An 18,830-nucleotide genomic window follows, 5' to 3' on the forward strand; every position below is an offset into this window, starting at 1 on the left:
GTGCCCTCTAATTAGAGGAAAATATCCAGAAAACAGTAATTTGGTAAAAGTCACCAATATCATATGGCACCATTATCATGACAAATGATCAATCATCATTTTAATGAGGTGATTTTAATCTCAATTTTCCAGAACAACTCAATACATATAAAAATAAAACTCAGTGATGAAAAGGTGTTCCTTCCTATTATAATTTATGAAGGACATATTAATAACTATATAGAAAAACTAACTGCAGAAAGTGGTCAGAAGCTTCGAAAATATTCATATTTTATATCCTATATAGTCAGATAGATAATAATTTTCGGAATCTAAACCGAACCGCCGATTTTTTGCCATGTTAAACGATTGGGTCACCTTAGCAGTTACATTTCAGTGGTTGACTGGTGTCAGCGATGCCTAAATCCACAAATTTTCAAACCATTACATGTTTATTGTGTATGTGTGAAATGAAGTGATGTAGTGAAGTTAATAGCAACCTTTAGTGCTAAAGATCACCCAGCCAAGGCTAAGGCTAATATTTCCCATAGCCACCAAGATCTAATAAATACGTATAACCTGCATTACTTGATATCATAGGTTAATCTTAGCATTATATATTGAAAGCTCTGGTTTAGGATATGAGACGTAATTTTTATTTAAATTAATTCTGCCACATTATGAAAATTAAGACTATTGACAGCTTAAAGGTACGCCCTATCGCCTTTTGCCTTTAGAAACTGGATTTACTGAGCTAAAACCCACGGGGCAAAAATAAACAAAACCTCGCCCGAAACATTTCCATCTTTAACGTGTCGCTCTGATGCAGCTGAAGCGATGAGAAGTCGAACGGGGGCCGGTGTGCCCCCTCCGCAGGAAAGCGCAGTTCCCCTCGGCGGAGACGGGAGGAAGGGACAACCTTTTGTCCGCCCGCTTTAACTTTCGTTTTTACACGGCGCTGGTATGTAACCTCACGGGGAAGAAGCTCTTTCTTATTTAAATCGCAAAGAAGCCGCGCCCGACGAGGCAGGGCCGGAGGTTTCGCGCCGGCCGGCTCCGGGGCCGAGCGGCCGCCGCCAGGCACGCCGCCGCCGCGGGGCGGGGACCAGGGCCGGGGCCAGCACCAGCACCAGCACCGCCGTGGGCCTTTCCCCGCCCCAGGCGATCCCCGGGACCCGCCCGCCGGAGTTCGACCGAACTTCGCCGCTTTTCCTTCCTCGGCACAGCCCCGCCGTGCCCTGCTCCGGCCAAAGCCGCACCCGTGTCTGCGGGCAGGGCGCGACCGGCATCGCCCCCGGCCCCGAGGGGCGAGAGGGAGGGGGGGGCGGGGGGGTCGTCCCGGGCCCCATCCGCGGGGGCAGTGGGGCGGGATGTGCCGGGCTGGCGAGGTGCCTCCCCCTCCCGCCCGCCGACGGGGCCGCGGCGGTGCCGCCGAGCCGGCTGCTCGGCGCGTCCGCAGCCCGCGGAAGGGGGGAGAGGGTCGGCGTCGGCCCCCGCCCCCGCCGCCTCCCCCGCCGCCGTGGCAGGTTCCCCGCGCACCCGGGGGCAGCCGCCGGTAAGAGCAGCGGGGGCCGGCGGCGGCGGGGAGGCGCCCGCCTGTCCCCTCGGACCCGGCGAGGAGCCCCGTAAGTGCCTGCTCGGGGGAGGCGGGGGGAGCCGGCCCCCGGGAGCCCGCAGCCCAGCGGCCGCGCACGCCGCCGCCCCGGGGGGGAGGGAGGCGGCAGCCCCGGACCCCGGGCGGGGAGGGCAGCAGCGGCGGCGGCTACGCATCTCGGGGGCGGCTCAGGAGGCGCCGGGACCGGGCGATCTTTGCCGCCGCCGGACCGGCCGCGGGGAGCCACTCGTGTCCCGCTCGCTGCCTGGCCGGGAAACCTCTCCGGAGGAAGGAGAAAAGCCGGGAGGACACAAGCTCCTCTTCGGCAGAAACAGCCAGAAAGCGGCCGCCCCTCTGCCGTCGGCCAGGGGGCTGCGGCCGAGAAGAGGAAAAGCTTCTTCGGAACGACCCGTCACCTGCAGTTTTTCAGCAAGGCGCCCCAAGACAGCCCTAGCCCCGTTTTACTAATGGGCAGAAAATGATTCCCGCATCAGCTTCCTCCTGGGAAGTGGCCCGGGGAGCACCCGTACAAACGCCAGCCCGAGCGAGCCAAGCACAAAGTCAGAAATTCTTCGCTCTGTGAAATAAAGTTGGTCGCGTTACTATGTTGCATAAATGTCGTGAAATGTTCTTTGCGGTATGACCTCTCCTTAGCGGTGGATGTGCCTGTGACAGTTACTTTAAGAATTAGTAATCGGGCAGTAGATTGAAGATTCCAAGCGATTAAAAGCTTTGCTCGTGTTTGTTTGTTTTTTTCTTAAAAAAATATAAATTGGCGTTCTCTTGAAGTCAAGCTCAGTAAATGCTCCAAAGCAGAAGAGTTTGCCACCCCAACTTATTTGCAAATACAGGTTCCGATTACTAACACTTAAGGTACCGAAGGAGAAATTTGCTAATTACACATCACACACACGAAACCCCAAACTGTCAGATTAGTAGCATGCCAGCATGTTTGCAGTCGCTAGCATCCCTCCCGTGTGCACATTTACTAAACGCAGCTTGCTAGCAGAGCTCGCTATACCATAAACTGTCCATGTTTGAAATTAATAGATACTTATAGCGCGTCTCAAAAAGCAGCTGAACATTCACTCTTCACAACATATTGGAGCGCTATACGGAATATAAAAACGAAGCTGAGAATTGGCAGATGAGATTTACCGTTCATATCCGCTACTTGATTTCTGGAGGGAACGTGAAAAAGACCTGACAGATACGTTTAGCGATTGATTCTCCCTTCATAAGGTACAAACACAAAAAGCAAGGCAGAGATAATGCCGAAATGCATTTAAACTCAAAATCGATTAAAGCCCATCAGAAGGTCTTTTAAAACAATACAAATCGTGGACTTTTGCGTAATATTTTATTCCAAAGGACACTAAATTTGCCCTGAATCTGCTGCCCCGTTCACGAGAGGAAAAAAAAAAAAAACACAACAACAAAAAAACCCCCACCAAACCAACAACTTCTCGCTTGCAGTTACAGACAACTATCAGGAGGAAAGGACGGCGTGATGTGACGCCAAGCGTGAGTTAATGAATTTACGCCTCTGCTGCTGCAGAGCGAGCCCGGTCTGCGACTCCCTAGTTGACAGATGCCCATTAATACACCTGCATTCACGCCTCGGCCGTGGGGAGGCACGCAGGGATTCAGTGCGGGGCGGCACAGTTTTGCCAAGTCCTTTCGAAACGTCAGTACCCTTCAAGTTACACCCAAAGGAGAACGATTTCTCTTGATTTCCGAGCGTACAGATGACCGGGGCGGTTTTTCTGCCAGTAACCTTCTACCTTTCTATATGTGCCTGCGTGTGCGTGCGTGTGTGCGTGTGTGTCTGTGTATACATATCTATCTCCTAGAGAGGGATTAATTAGCTGGGTTTGAGCTGAAAGAGGCTGCAGTGACGAGCCCAGTGGCGATTGGCCGCCCGCCTGCCTGGCCCTGCCTTTATAATTTCCACACGAGTGCATCTGGGCTCTTATACAAACCAACAGCCAGCTTCTTCTGACATATACACACACACACACAGCACTTTTTCCACCATCTGATTAACCACCCTGCACACACACAGTGATTACTACGGGAAAACATAAATAAATACGAAGAGGTTTTATTATTTTGACTACTGGAAGCCTCGCTGTGTCTCAGTGCAACTTTTGTTTTTCTTGCTGCTGGGGAAGGTGCAGCTCTCGATGCTTTCCTCTCACTCACGGACCCTTTAAAAAAAGGGGGAGGAAAAATATCGCCCCCTCCAGTCCCCCGCCCGCACCCCCCCCCCCCCCCCCCGCCACACACACTTCAAGACGGCTGATCTAAAAAAGCAGGAAGAGAGCATCTGAGGAGCAGCAGCCCCGGCGCATTTTGAAAAACATTTGTTACATTTCAGAGTGCGGCAGCCTGTTTCTCCTCTGAAGTTGGCTCCAGCCTTAGCAGCCGCATTGGATCCCACAGCCTATTGCGAGACTCCGGTATACAATCCGGATCTCTGCCCCAACATGATCGCGGCCCAGGCCAAGCTGGTGTATCATCTGAATAAATACTACAATGAGAAATGCCAAGCCAGGAAAGCTGCCATCGCCAAAACGATCCGAGAAGTCTGCAAAGTGGTGTCGGACGTGCTGAAGGAGGTGGAGGTGCAGGAGCCTCGCTTCATCAGTTCCTTGAACGAGATGGACAATCGCTACGAGGGGTTGGAAGTCATCTCTCCCACGGAGTTCGAAGTCGTGCTGTACCTGAACCAAATGGGGGTTTTCAACTTCGTGGACGACGGCTCCTTGCCGGGCTGCGCTGTGTTAAAGTTAAGCGACGGGCGCAAGAGGAGTATGTCCCTCTGGGTGGAGTTCATCACGGCGTCTGGCTACCTCTCCGCTCGCAAAATCCGGTCCAGATTTCAGACTCTGGTGGCTCAAGCCGTGGATAAGTGCAGTTACAGAGACGTGGTAAAGATGGTGGCGGACACCAGCGAAGTGAAGCTGAGAATCAGGGATAGGTACGTCGTGCAGATCACTCCGGCGTTCAAGTGCACGGGGATCTGGCCGCGGAGTGCTGCCCACTGGCCGCTTCCCCACATCCCCTGGCCGGGACCCAACAGGGTGGCGGAGGTCAAGGCGGAAGGCTTCAACCTCTTATCCAAGGAGTGCCACTCTCTCGCCGGCAAGCAGAGCTCGGCCGAGAGCGATGCCTGGGTGCTGCAGTTCGCGGAAGCCGAGAACAGACTGCAGATGGGCGGCTGCAGGAAGAAATGCCTCTCTATCCTCAAAACCTTACGGGACCGTCACCTGGAGCTGCCGGGCCAGCCCCTGAATAATTATCACATGAAGACTCTGGTTTCCTACGAATGCGAAAAGCATCCCCGCGAATCGGACTGGGACGAGTCGTGCCTGGGGGACCGGCTCAACGGGATTTTACTGCAGCTCATCTCCTGCCTGCAGTGCAGGAGATGCCCGCATTACTTCTTGCCCAACTTAGACCTCTTTCAGGGCAAACCTCACTCGGCCCTGGAAAACGCGGCCAAACAAACGTGGCGACTGGCTAGGGAAATACTTACCAACCCGAAAAGTTTGGAGAAACTTTAGAGGGTGACTATCAAACCGGCCCGACCGATAAATCTGCTTGTTTCCCGATGAAGTTTAAGCTGCCTGTTTGAAAAGTCAAATCTTTCCACCTGACAATGCAAATAATATTCTCTTTTAAAAAGGAATATAGCTTAGGCTCTTCACAAAGAAAAGCAAATAAGAACAGCAAGTACCGTCCCTCTTATCTTCGTCACAGTTTGGCAGTTCCCCGTGGAAAAAAAAAAAAATAAAAAGGAAAAAAAAAAGAAAGTATATCACCCGGAAAGCAAAATTGGCCGTAATTTAACATGATTGTGACCATTCTGCCTAGAAACGGTACCAACGGATTATAATAAAACCCCGGTATTTTTATGTAAACCCTCTGTGAGTAAAAGCTATTTGGATATGCCACCTGAACAACCCTAATGTACCTTTTAATTTGTATCAAATATTGTGATCTCACATTGTCTTTGAAATTGTGGATGTTGGTGTTTTGTGATCTGGTGAACAGAAGTTAAATTGCCATTTTGGATACTTCAAGGACATTTTCTGCTAAAGAGAAGATACCATTTAAAAAGGTAGATTTTATCATGGTACTTTTGTTAATTGTCTTTTGAAGTGTCTGAACTTAACAAGTTTACATTTTTCGTTTCATATATATTGCTTGTTCTATTTCTAACATTCCATAAATATACTTGAAATGTTATTTAAATATATTCAAAAGAAATTTGGATTCTGCTTATATAATAACGCTTGAATATTGGAATTATATATTTGAAAATGCACTTGAAATACACTGGATAATTACCTTTTGTGATTTAGATTTTAATTTCTGTTGCTGATTTATTTAATTACAAGCTAATAAATGAAGTAAAATGCATATGGGTAAGCGTTTCAATACCGGATCAAGTTTTCTACTTGAAAAACCAGAGGCAGCTATATTTTGTGAATTTTGCCTTTCTGTTGATAGTTGCTTAAATCAGAAAACTTAAGGGCAGCCGCCTGATTTTGCATTTTGAATAGTTTTGTAGAACAGGGAAATATTGGTGGTACAAACACAGTAGAATTTAGCTCCGGATGACCATCAGCAACTGTCAGACACCGATGTAGTTCTTAATGCAGTAACACTTTTTCAGCCGTCAGAAATCTATTTTCGAAAGGTTTCCTGTACGGCACTGATGTGTTTCTGCTCGGTTTTGAACAAAGCTGAGGAAACACAAAATATCCCTGAAGCAGACAGTGTACTGAGAAGGAGTGAGCCTGATAAAACTAGCATTTTGGCGCAAGCAGTAATAAAGAAGAAAATAAAATTTATAGGTGAAAGGTTCAAGCCGGCACCAATAAAGTGAACAACAATATTACTTCTGACCTACAAATCCGTTATGAATGTGATAAGATCGCCAGTTGCACTCCCAGAAATCAAGCCCCTGCGCTCCCAGGGCATTCAGAGGGAGTAACATGTGCGTGCCTACAAAACTGCAAGTGATCCAAAATTGCCTATCCGTACTGCAACGCCTGGTCCTTCTCAGTATGCATTTCTTTAAAGAGGCTTGATAAGCAAAACGCAAAATAACAACGCGGGTTGTGTTTAGTACCCTAACAGTCAACAAGTGCTGAAAGAGGCCGATCGCCTGTGTAGCACCCACCAGCAACTATTTCCAGTGGGTGCGCTTTAACGAAACCGTTATACCCAGCGATTGTGACAGAATCTCTTTTTCCAGCACCGCGAAGAAAGTTCCGAGTTTGAGAAATTATTCGTCAAAGAGAAACCACCTTATTAGAAACGTATTCAGACGAGGTCGCTAGCATTTTTCTCCGAAATTATTTATGATTTTTCTTCAGGAAGGGAAAAAAAAAAAGGTCTTTGTAAAAGTACCTCCCCTATTTTCTCTCTCCTAACATTTTCCAGCGCAATAACAAAGAAATAAAGCAACAGCGGTAAGAATAACAAGAGACGCAGGCGAGAGGAGCGCCCTGTAACACCCGTCCCTTCCCTAAGCCCCCTCCTCCCCCCGCGGCAGCCCCCCGCTCCGCTCCCGCGGGGAGGAAGCCACGCAAAGGTTTCTGCTCAAGTCACGCACCCCTGCTCTGCTGCGGCTGGGCTGGAGGTTTTCGCGGAGCCGGAGGGGGAGGGGGGGCGGCGCTGGGGAATTGGTAGTAGTAAACGACTTCAGAAAAAAACAGAGCTTTCCCAGGAATCAAGTCTTGAGTACATGCCTATTCCCCCCCCCCCGCTTTTTTTTTTTCCCCCAGAAAATAAGCATTAACTTTAATTTCAGCAGTGTTTACTCAAATGTGCCGTATTTTCTTACATGGAAACTAACGTTCTTGAAATAACGGTATTCTCCGATATTCTCGGAAGGGGTAAAACCCTCCGCTGGGGAAGGCTGCGGGCTGAGACTGCTGCTCCCTCCAGGGATTTCAGAGCAATTGGCTTAACTACTAAATCTGACCACGTTCATACAAATGCACCGAGCGAAAGGCTGTCGGAAAACCCGCACGCTGCCGTAATAGAGGATTTAACATCATTAATACATTGCGCGCTTTCACCCCCCCCCCTTTTTTTTTTTTTTTGATAAAACGCAGCGAGAGGAGGCAGACGGGAGCGGTGTTTGGAGGGAGGGGGCGGCTCCGGCGCACGTGGGACGGGACCGGGGACGGGATCGGGGCCGGGGCCGGGGCCGCCCGCTCGCCGCACTCACCTTAGGATCGATCTTCTTGAAGGCCGGGTCATCCTCGTCCACCTCGAAGTAGATTTCCGTGGTGGTGATGGAGAGCGTCCCCTTGGCCACCACCACGGGGGCGATGAGCTGAGCCGGCGTGCTGAGGACCACGGGGCCTGCAAGGCAAGGGCAGCGGCGTCAGGTTGGAGGCGCCCGGCCGGCCCATCCCCGGTGGCCCTTCCCCTTCCCTCCGCCGAGCGAGCGCCCGGCGAGCCCCCTAATAAACTCTGTTTGTAAACCGCCTTGTTTATTCCCCCCCTGCCCGCGGTCAGCGCTTTGAACTCCTCAGTCAGGACAGAAGCAAGTTTGTGAGCTCCGGGGTTGCGAGATAAATCAGCCAGCAGCGAAATTCAGCGGGGTTAGAGTGAAAAATAGCTGCCTCTTAGAAGTAGGTCCCTTCTCTTTTCATGCCCTTTTGCTCCTCGTTAACACTATCGCTGTTTATGTGCGATAGCGGCGATTCGTTACAGACAGCTTCGACCTGGCAGCGAGGGGTCCCCGCGGCGGCCGGGCCAGGCCGGGCCGGGCGGGCGGCGGAGCATCCCGCAGCCCCTGCCCGCTACACCGCCCCTGCGAAGCCTGGGGACATTATTTTTAACTCTGGGTCCAGACCTCAACTTCAAAAGTACCGTGAAAGATTTTTTTTTTTTTTAACCTACTTCAATACCACATGCGCATAAAGGCTAGCATCGTTAAACATATTTAAGGCGAGATAATTATTATTTCAACTTGCTGTCACTTAATCCTTTCAAAATTACTGTAACAAGATTTCTCTTAAATATATTCCTTAACGAGACGCTTGCGTGGGCAATGAAAAGATGGGATGGGGAACACCTATTGTAAAAGACAGCCTTCTCCGCACAAATTGTTAGGTTTTAATTCACGAAAAAAAACTTCTGCTTTAATGCGAAAGACAACAGGGGATCACTTTTTCACCATCTTATCTTCAATATGAATGCAATCTGGTGTTAAAGCCGACAGTGTCGGTGTTTGGGAAGCTCACTTGCTCTAATTAAAAGAAAAGATTAAATATAAAACACTCTTCTAGATTTAATCACTAAAGCCTGTAGGGTAATTTGTATACACATATACAAACACACGAATACACAAACACACACCTGACATACGAATAATAAAAGCCTCAGTATTGAGAACCTGGGTCCAACATCTGACTGACGCACCTTTCAGAAACGGGCAAACTGGTCATCTCAGTGAACGCTAAAAAGGGTTTGGTTGGTTTTATGCAGTTAAAATCCCCTCTGCAATAAGGAGGACCTCGCTCAGACGGCAGAGAGTGCCTGCGTACGCTCCCAGCTGCCGTCCCCAGGCACTGGGCTCTCTGGGGACGGAGGCAGCGGCTGCTCGGGGCCCGGCGCGGCCGAGGCAAGCCCTGGGCTGCGGTTCGCACCAAGGCTAGCAGGCACGGATGCAACCTTCCCTCCTCCCCCAGCACTGCACGCACACTTTACTACCAGATCTTGCAAGCAACACTTCAAATTACTCACTTAGCCCAAATTAGTCCTGTATCTAACTGTCATGTTATTAATGTTTTACTTTACTGTAACACCCAATTTGAGACGGTATTGCACAATGTTTTGTCATTTACGCTGCAAAATAAATAAAGGGGAAGGCACGGATTACTGTGTGTACAAGGGGAAGCTAAAACGCACAGTTTCAGTGACAGCTTTCAGCAGCCCAGCGTGGCAGGCTGGATAATATTGATACAAACTCTATTTTCTTTCATTTTATTGTTTTCCATCTCCTAATAAACCGGGGTAGCCTCTTGACCCCAGTCAGCTGATCGGAATCACATGCGCCGGGCTTGCTTTGCTGCTCTCCCCGTCTCGCCTCCATCTTCTCTCCCTCCCTTGGCGGTGAGAAAGGAGCCGAGCCGAGCCAAGCCGAGCCGGGGAAGCCCGGCTGCAGGCTCCAAAGGGCAGGGTGATCGATCCGAAACGCCGCTTTAAAGCCTCATCAATCTTCATCTAGGTTGCTCAAGTAATTACGCCCGATTCTCTTGTACGATTACAAGTGGATTTGGGTTTCTATTCCCCAGGCCCCCTTTCTTTGTGTTTACAGAAGGGGGGTCTGGGCAGACAGCGGCTCCCTGCCCTGCAGAAGCACTTGCCCTCTCAAGCAGAGCGTCCCAGCCCTCCCCTCGCCCTTCCCCGCAGCGCGGCCGGGAGCCGCCGCTCGGCTCAGCGCACGGTGATGGGCTCCCGGGCCTTTGTGCGGGAAGAAAAGCGCCTTCGGAAGATGCGTCTTGGAAACGACCCGATCTTCTATCATTTTAAGGAGGCGTTTGTGGGCTTTGCTGAATCCCAGAAGGAAGACCATCAATTTAATCCAATTATCTCTTTTCCCTGGTGCTGTGTGGCTAAAATAAAAATAAAGCCACGGCTATTTAATGGTCAAAAGGCCAAAACCTATAATCTGACATCCAGGAGGAGACAATAGGTGCACCCCGGCTAGCGGGTGTGCTAGCGAAATGCATTCACGTACTGGAGAAGGGAGCAGAGCTGCAAAAGCAGGGGGTGGATGTGGAGGGAAAGGGGACATTCACTTCTTAGCCCGTTACTGAACGCAGGGGAAATCGGGGATTTCTGGCTTCCGCCCGAGAAAAGGCTCCGAGGTCCCAGACCGGTACATTAGCATCTGCCCTGTGTTCTGCTCAAATGACACCCTAGGTTTGTTGCAATGTAAACATGTCAGAGCTATTAAAATGCGACAAGTAATAAGCATTATTTTACTTTCCAGATGAGAAAACGTTTCCTTGTGTTTTTTTTCTTTTCTCCTTTGGTAAAAAAGAAGCAGAAAGCGTAATAAACGGTGGTCAAATTATGGGATTTCAGGGGAGGGGGGTGTTCCAACTAAGTTAAAAAATTCTTTGCACATTTTTTTTTTCTCCTGAAAGCACAAAATGAAAAAAATATTCGGTATTAACAGTGTGTCATTTTTACACTTGTCCTTTGGAAATCTCCAATTACAACTTCCAATTCCATAGCATGTTTAAGGAGCACTGAGTCTTTTTGTTGTAGCCTTCAGGGAGCAAGCCAGCTACTGAGAGAATACGAAATTAATCCACTACAGCTATAGAGAGAGAGGATTATGTTTTAATCCCCTTTGGGATAGTCTCTGGTTTTTAAGGATCCGATATTAAAATGTTTACATAAAGCATAATCAAAATACTGCAGATTTTCCATATGGCACCGAGCTATCGGGAAGCTTTGGGTCCCCTTCCCAGACCCAATTGATAATCTAATGAAACAAAAGCCGGGCACACCTGAGCCAAGAGCCGCGGGACGGGCTCATTCGCATGCGGAGAAGATAACGAGCTCCGGCGACCAGCCTCACCCCGGCCCCTCTGCGGCGGCGGCGGCGGCGAGCTGCGCTTTTGCAGGGGATGTAAATATTCATCCCCAGAGCGGCTGTAGCCATCGAGAAGCGCAGCGCAGCGGGCTCTGCCCGCACTCGGGGCCGCGCCGCCGGGGGCACGGGCCGGCAGCGGCACACGGGGATGCTGCCTGGCGCTCCCCCCGCAGACCGAGAGCCACCGGCAGCACCGAGGGCACTTCGCTTCCAGCCCCGGCGGAAAAGCCAACCTGTGGCTGCTCTGCTTCACCAGGCAGCCTGGGGTTTGTGGAGAGGACATGCGTCCAGACTGCTTGTCAGTTGTTGAGACTCTACAGCAAGAGCATCTCTTTTTAAGGATCATTTCGTTGCCTCTTCCCAACCTCTCGGAAGCGGTCGGAGCGGCCCATACCAGAGAGGCAGCGACCTAAGAAAGAAGTTCTGGCCTTAAAACCAGACCAGAAATCACTTCAGATCCACACGTCTTGTAATCTGTTCAAATCGAGAATTTTCCGCTTTGCCTGATCCCTGTGGTCGGCACATGTGATTTACATTTCTAAAATAAACGCTACCGCACATATACGTTTTAAAAATAATATTTCCTTTCCAAAAGTAAATGATTGTGGGATTAGAAGGTCCCAGTGAATAAAAGCAGAACGTAATCTCCCTCCTCCCCTCCCTTAATTTTTATTAAATAGAATTCTTTTATGTAGCTTACAGTTCTTTTATGTAGCTCTTGTATCTTAGCTCTTCTATTTTTCAAGTTCAAGCAAAGAAAGTCAAAGCGAGTGAAAAGTTCTATTAGGTGGAAGCATTTGCTACCTGCTAAAGCAGTACCAGTAAAATTACACCTCATAAGGAATGCCCCAAAAGAATGGTATTTTAAACTGTTATTTCAAACATTTTCATAAACTGTCATTCTTAACTGTAAGAGCTAAAGGTGTGTTACATTTATGAGCCTGCAAATTACACCGGAGGTATATTTGCTAAAATGATTGGGCATAATTACTCCTAAGTAGGACAAGACATATGCTTTTATATGCTGAATTATGAAAACAAGCAATTTACCTGCTACAGACTTAAAAGTCTAACTTTTAAAAGAATATTTTTGTGATTACTTGTAGATGACAAAACACTAGCTAGGACAAATACTTTGAAAACATATCCAATCAACTAGACGAATTTAATTTTACAATCTACTGGTAATTATTTGGAAGAAAAGTTGGTGAATATTGTCATGTTTAATTTTTAGCTGACACTGTTTTAAAAGAAAAAAACATCAATCTTTTTTTCATATACCATTTAACATGGAAAATACAAAACAGATTAGCTGAAACTAATAACTTTACTATGTAAAATAGTTTGCATAAACTACAATTTGTAATTTGATATGATACTTAAACAAGAATTTTAAATATTAGGAATAATTATTAAAAGTCACTCACAGTGTACCTGAAATAACAGAACTGAAATTCCCTCATCACTTTAATTCTAAAGCCAAATGTAGCTGACACTAACTTGCACTTAAAATGACTACAAATCCTTATACTTGAAACAATTTATACGTAACACACACTCAGGCACACAAAAACTTCAGTTTCTTGTAATATAAATCACACAGCATATAAGCAGAAACAGGTATAGGCATCAGAAGCCTTTGGGAAAAGCTCTGTAGTCAGAAAAATATTTTGACCATTTAACATAATTAATATAATACATGCACTGCCATGTAAATAACAAGTAAACAACATAAGAGTCCTAAAAAACAATTCACAGAATTTAGTCTTTTTTTTCCTATTATCCTCATAAATCTGATCCAAACTACCCTTTAAAAAGACTTCTGCAGTAAATATATTGAACTTACATGAGGATGGCTGCCCCCAATTTGTTCTCCACTATAGCAGATACAGGGAGTAACTCCTTCACTCAAGCCAAGGCTTTTATAAGAACGTATATATACGGCTCCCTTTACATATCACTTTCAACAGTTTCAATAAAGAGAATAATTTGCACAACTTTTTGATTGCAAAAAAACAGAATCTAAGTCTAAACAGGACTATAATCTTGTTTTTCTCCTCCTCCACTGAATAACAACCCCAGTTCCTTTCCCCTGTTTTCAGAGATATCCAAGCTTACTTTGCTGGCTTTTTACTTTTGCACAATCATATGTTTCATATTGTGAGGGAGGGATTGATTTTTATTGTTTGTTTAAATGTCATTGCCAGTGTGGATAGGCCCTGATATCCAAAATTTTCCCCACTTTTTCTCCCTTTCGTCCATAAAGCATATAACACTACCATTAACATCAAAGATCAACTTCAATGGTCTTTTTCAACAACAATAACTAAACAATTACAGCAACTCAATTCTCTTAAGTGGTGCCATAACAGCAAACAAATGTGTTTGATTAAAAAGAAAATGTAAATAAAAATGATCTTACATACTACAACCGTGAATCAAATAATAAGTAAATACATATTCTTGATGAGATCATGAAAATAGTTAAACATAGTGTTGCTTAAGGAAAAAAAAAAGTTATTTTCTCTGAAATATATACATACTTTCCATACATTTGAATTAAGTGACATATGCACCTCCACAGGTAAATTATTATTTTAATTCCATACCTTCCTGGTCACATTGAAAGAAAAATATAAAATAGTACTTCTTCCTGAGAGAAAAACATGTTTCGCAATATTCCTAGGAATAAGTATCTCTTTATATTGTTCAAAGTGTGATAGAAAGCAACCACTTAATAGAACGGTTACAGCATATGCAGAGATAAGTTCCATACCGTACCAAAGTCAATCTTACTAGGTGTCTTCTCACCATGGAACAATTAGCTGTGTGTCTAATAGCCTAAAGCAACTCAGAAAATCAACTTTTGCCCCCTTTTGCAGGGAAAGTCTGATTTGCTCTGTGGCATACATGAGAACTTCTGAACTGTGCTCAAGCTCTGAGTGGCTTATGTGGGTTCAGTATTGTTCCAGGACGTGTTCGAGTGCCAACCTGACAGATGATCAGGTATTAATAATAATCAAGACTCCCCTTAATGATTTACAGCTGGCCAGAAACTTAAATGTTTGGGATAGGGACCTCACTATTGCGATGCATATATTTGCCACTTCAAAGTTAGATTCAGTGTGCTCTCCCTGAAGCTATACCTTGGAAAGACTGAGTAATTTAAGCTGGTTTAGAAACTAAGAAGTTGATTGTTAAGCAGTGCATCCAGATGTGAGTATACTACACTAATGCACTATGACCTGCGCTAGCTTCCTCCTCATTTTCAGGTAAAATTTAAGGTACTACTTTCCAGCCTAGAAAACCTTAAGCGATGCTGAATATGCCCACATAAGTGACAGTTTTTCTCCCTGAGAGAGCCACTATAACTGTCTATTTAATCAAAAGGTAACAGAAAGAACACACCTTAGAAAAGCATATTTAATGTTGGAAGAAGAAAGGAGAGAGCAGAGATGGCATCCTGCTATAGCAGTATATACCTGAAACAGGAGCTCATTTTAACGAGTCAGGAACACATGGGATCAAATCCCAGTTGCAAGTCTGAGTAAACCAGACTTGACAGGTATCTTATATAGTCCAGCTTGTGTACCTTGTCATGCCAATAGAGCTCAATTGATTAGAAATGAAATGAAAGATGTGAGCCCTCAGCTTTCATTTCTTCCAGTCTCTGTTCTGGAGAAGCTCTTCAGGATACACTGTAAGCCTTATACTTCCTGAGACTGTGGTGAAGGGAAGTGTTATGTTCAGATAGCTTGTGATATTTTAAAGTTCACTTATTTGGTTAGCTACTCCTATATGTGTGTGAGAAGAAAGGAAAAGTTGTTGAATTAGCATATAACTTGCTAGGTATATTTGGAAGAATTATCTAAGATTCAATAGTTGTAACTTCAAAATTATCTGAAAATACGAGTATCTCTAAACAACACCAGAATGAATAAAGAATGTTTTTGAGTGTAACTGTGTCTACTGGTTGATTGCATGTTTTGCTTTCCCACAGTTAGGGAACTTTTGAAGACTCTCCACAAAGATTCTCTGGTACCTAATAAAAGGCGAACCGATATGCCAGGCTCTGTCATGTAGGCTTTCTTCCTTAACAACCTGATTTCACTGCAGGAATTTTGTTGCTTCTGAAATCCTTTCTCCTGTGTTAAAGTTTGTTCAAAATGGCTTCCAGGTTCAGAAGTTACAATGATAGAGGCTGACAGAGGATGCTTAAGTAAACCTTGTTTCTTTAGAAAGCCAAGCTAAAAGCATTTGCGTAACAGGCTACCAGTGAGGACTGTCCAAATGCACTGGATGAGGCTGCCTCTCATACAATTTCTGGCCAATGAAACCAGGACTAACCAAATTGTCTTCTTGAGTGATTTTTTAGCTTGCTTCTATAACATGAATGCCAAAACAACAACAAAAAAGCAAAAAATCCTGTCCATAGGTCAGTAAAAGTTCTGGATACATTCCTACCACCAGTCTACGTAGGTCTGTCACTATAGGGTCTTGTGAAGATTTTGGAGAAGAGGGGTTTTCATATGGAAATCAATTGCATAGTGAAGAAGAAATAAGGTGCAGAACTGTGCAGTCTGGCTCCTTATGTCTAGGCCTGTCTTTCTGTAGTCTCTCTCCTCTATATCAGATAGCTCATCAGCTTGACCTTTGATAACCTAATGAGTTCCATCCAGGGTGTGGTACTTCAGGACAAGGGAGGAGTTACAGACCTATGCACTAGGCAAGCGTGCACTCACAGGCTCCATTGTAGCCTAATTCTGCAGCCTTAGAAGTTTCAAATAAAAAGAGTTTTGTAAATTATGGGGAAAAAAAAGAAATTTAAGTAGATTGATAAGAGTAGGCATTAAGAGCACATGAAGCATTCTCAGAGATTTCCATAAATAAAAAACAACAAAGTTTAAATTTATTTAATTTTAAAGCTTGGAAAGCAGGAAATCCGGCTGCCTTTTTAAAAGTTGATGATGAGACTTAGAATGGGGTGCAAGAAGGTACAAAGAGAAGAGCTCTTCAAAGCTGTGCTTAGTAGCACTATTGTATATGACTGACAATCACCTTATAAAATATTAAGCTATTCTGGATAGTAATGTGGAAAAAATGATTAGAATAAACACTGAGTTGTCTAAAAATAGTATGTTATAGAAACTGTGGGGCTTTTTTTTTGTTTTCAATATGAAAGCCAACTACATATCAAAAGTATAACTGTTTTCAGTTTATGCTTGAATCTATACTCTAAATTGAACTCATACAAATATGATTTTCATTTTTATACTTAGACTTGAGGATCAAAATCTGAATATATAATAAGCAGAAACTATGTAAATCTGGCTGAATTAAATTTCCATGTTTGGAAGTACAAGGGTTGTGTGGTTACGTGTCTACCATAAAAAGGGAAAAAGAATCACTTCTTCCACATTCCTGTCCCTTCCCCAAACAAGCAGCCCCTCACAATGACATTCCTATCTTGAATGCTAATTTGCAAGAAAAATGGAGTTTGAGGGGAGAAAAATACTCAGGAGTGCATGCTGAGTTCAGTGAATAGTTTCCACTGAGAGTCTGAAAAACTAGGAGAAATATTAAGACTTTCTTTGGTGTTTTCTAATGAAACTTTGATATTTGTTATTTAACTGATAAATTTGTGTGTGGACATATACATACATACTTTCTTAAAGAAAAAAACATAAAACATGGAAAAGCTTAAGGTACCTTAGCCACCTCCAGACACAGAGAAAAAGAGAGTGAGGGAAAGACAGAGCAAGAGAGATGAGAGAATGGGAAAAAAGGAAAGAGAATAACTACTACCTCTGATTCTGGAAGCCTTAGAGCTGCAAGCTGTTGGAGGCTGAGAGAGAATTATCAGGAAGCATCACTGTATACTTGTTACAGTCCTTCCTGGGTTGCTGCTTTCTGCCCCCTTGGGGTCCCCACAGACTGTCAGTGCCATTCAGAGCCATTGGTGTATGGACTGCGAATGCCTTAGTGGAAGGAGAGAATGTGATGGGTGGCAGGACTGTCCCAGCCTCGCAGGAGAGGACACACCAGGGAGGGAGGAGAAGGGTTGGAGAGGGAAGATGAGACCATTCTCAGAACCACTGTCATGCTTTGCCCTCCAGGAGTTGAGAGGGATGAAGACGATTCCTCTCCTCTCCCCTTCTCCAAAACCCCCTGGGTAGGCTGTGGTCACTGCTGGACACAATATAATGTGCTATTCGGTCCTTTCTTTCAACCCATTACTCTGACAGCAGATAACGTAGCAAAACTTTCTCTAGTTCGCCCCAAACAAATGATGTTGTTTTTTTCCCTGCAAAATCTAATAATTTGGAAATCTGCCTTCTCAGTAGAGGCACAAGTTATTGTTCTTTTCTTTAATTAAGAAAATCTACCATTTGTCTAACTCCATTAACAAAAACAATGGAAATGATCCTACATACCTTAAAATCATTTTGAGATGGCAACAGAAGAAAAAACAAGAAAATGTGCCCCTCCATTACTCCTTAAGAACAGGTAAGAAAAAGTTGCAAACAGCTTTGCTTACCAGAGGTTTTCTACACTGGTCAACTCTTGTAAAGAAAATTCAGTCTCAGATTTTAGCCATTAGAAATGTTGCTGCAACTAAATATATATATGTATAAATGTTAAATGCATATTATATATATATAAAGATGAATCAATTGTATTTAAGTTTTCTATCCCGAATACTTATTTTGTGTGAGCTTTTTGTGGCTTTAGATGCAGTTCCTTGGTGTATTAGTGTTTTTATTACTGCATCTGGCCCTATGCAAAGCTTCAAAATAATTTCAGAAATGTAAATGAGTCCTTTGTTAGAACCTGGAATAGACAATTTCCCTATGGGCTAAATGATTTACTTTTTTTTTAGGTACTGCCATACAATTTTAACTGTAACTCTATGTAGTAGAAATTTTGGCATTATTCCAATTTCCTCTAATGACAGTGTCAAATATTTTTTCAATTGGAAATCACTCCTAAGTGTGATGATTTTTCTTAGTATGTCTGAAATGAGACAAAAGGCTTATTTTGCATAGGCCAGAAAACAGATGTTGATAATGTTTGGTTACCACCAGTCTTGCCTGGACTTCAAACAGATGACCTGGAAGTGAAAGGTCTTATATCTCATTAATAATAATACAAGCTGTCAAATCCTCATGACCCAGTGTGTCCCTTAGCACAGGGCAGTAAGTCAATACACTCAGCACACTACCAGGAAGTCTGGGTAGAGGGTTTATCACATTTAGTCCTCAAGCTAATGTGGACTAGCTACCCATGCTGGCTTGGATGGAAAATTGGCTTTGGTTTAGCTGTAGTAATGCTGTTTTCTAGAAATATTTCTACATCGAAGTTAAAGGTTGCTAAAAGTTAGGGCAGTGCTGGGATGCTGCGTCTCACTCAAACCTTCCTGGCACATTTGTATTGTGAGGGGTTTCCCTCCACCTAGAGACAGATGTCCAAGAAGAAGGGAAGATTCTGTAGTGAAGGTTAAGATACGTTAAGACTAAAATGCATTAAAGGCAGTTAGTGGCTTTTCTTGGGTTTATTTGGATAAGTTGCTCAATCTCCTCGTATAATGGAGTGAATAATACGTATTTATGCTTGCAA

General features: G+C 44.9%; 2 protein-coding genes across 8 annotated transcripts in view; one reads left to right on the forward strand and one right to left on the reverse strand.

The window, feature by feature from the left end:
• Nucleotides 1-18,830, reverse strand: part of NBEA (neurobeachin) — a 513,742-nt gene that overhangs the window by 149,857 nt on the left and 345,055 nt on the right. For all 7 annotated transcript variants that reach the window (XM_087756962.1, XM_087756961.1, XM_087756957.1 and 4 more), the window contains one exon: nucleotides 7,824-7,960. In XM_087756962.1, coding sequence (XP_087613088.1) covers nucleotides 7,824-7,960 — 137 coding nt within the window. The remainder of the gene's footprint in view (nucleotides 1-7,823; nucleotides 7,961-18,830) is intronic.
• Nucleotides 3,964-5,632, forward strand: MAB21L1 (mab-21 like 1). The gene has a single exon (XM_009473666.2). It carries the CDS (start codon nucleotides 4,063-4,065, stop codon nucleotides 5,140-5,142), a length of 1,080 nt encoding a protein of 359 aa, XP_009471941.1. The 5' UTR covers nucleotides 3,964-4,062; the 3' UTR covers nucleotides 5,143-5,632.

This window comes from Nipponia nippon, unplaced genomic scaffold, assembly GCF_047370975.1.
Source record: "Nipponia nippon isolate SJK-2023a ecotype South Korea unplaced genomic scaffold, ASM4737097v1 scaffold_2, whole genome shotgun sequence".
Taxonomy (NCBI): Eukaryota; Metazoa; Chordata; class Aves; order Pelecaniformes; family Threskiornithidae; genus Nipponia; species Nipponia nippon.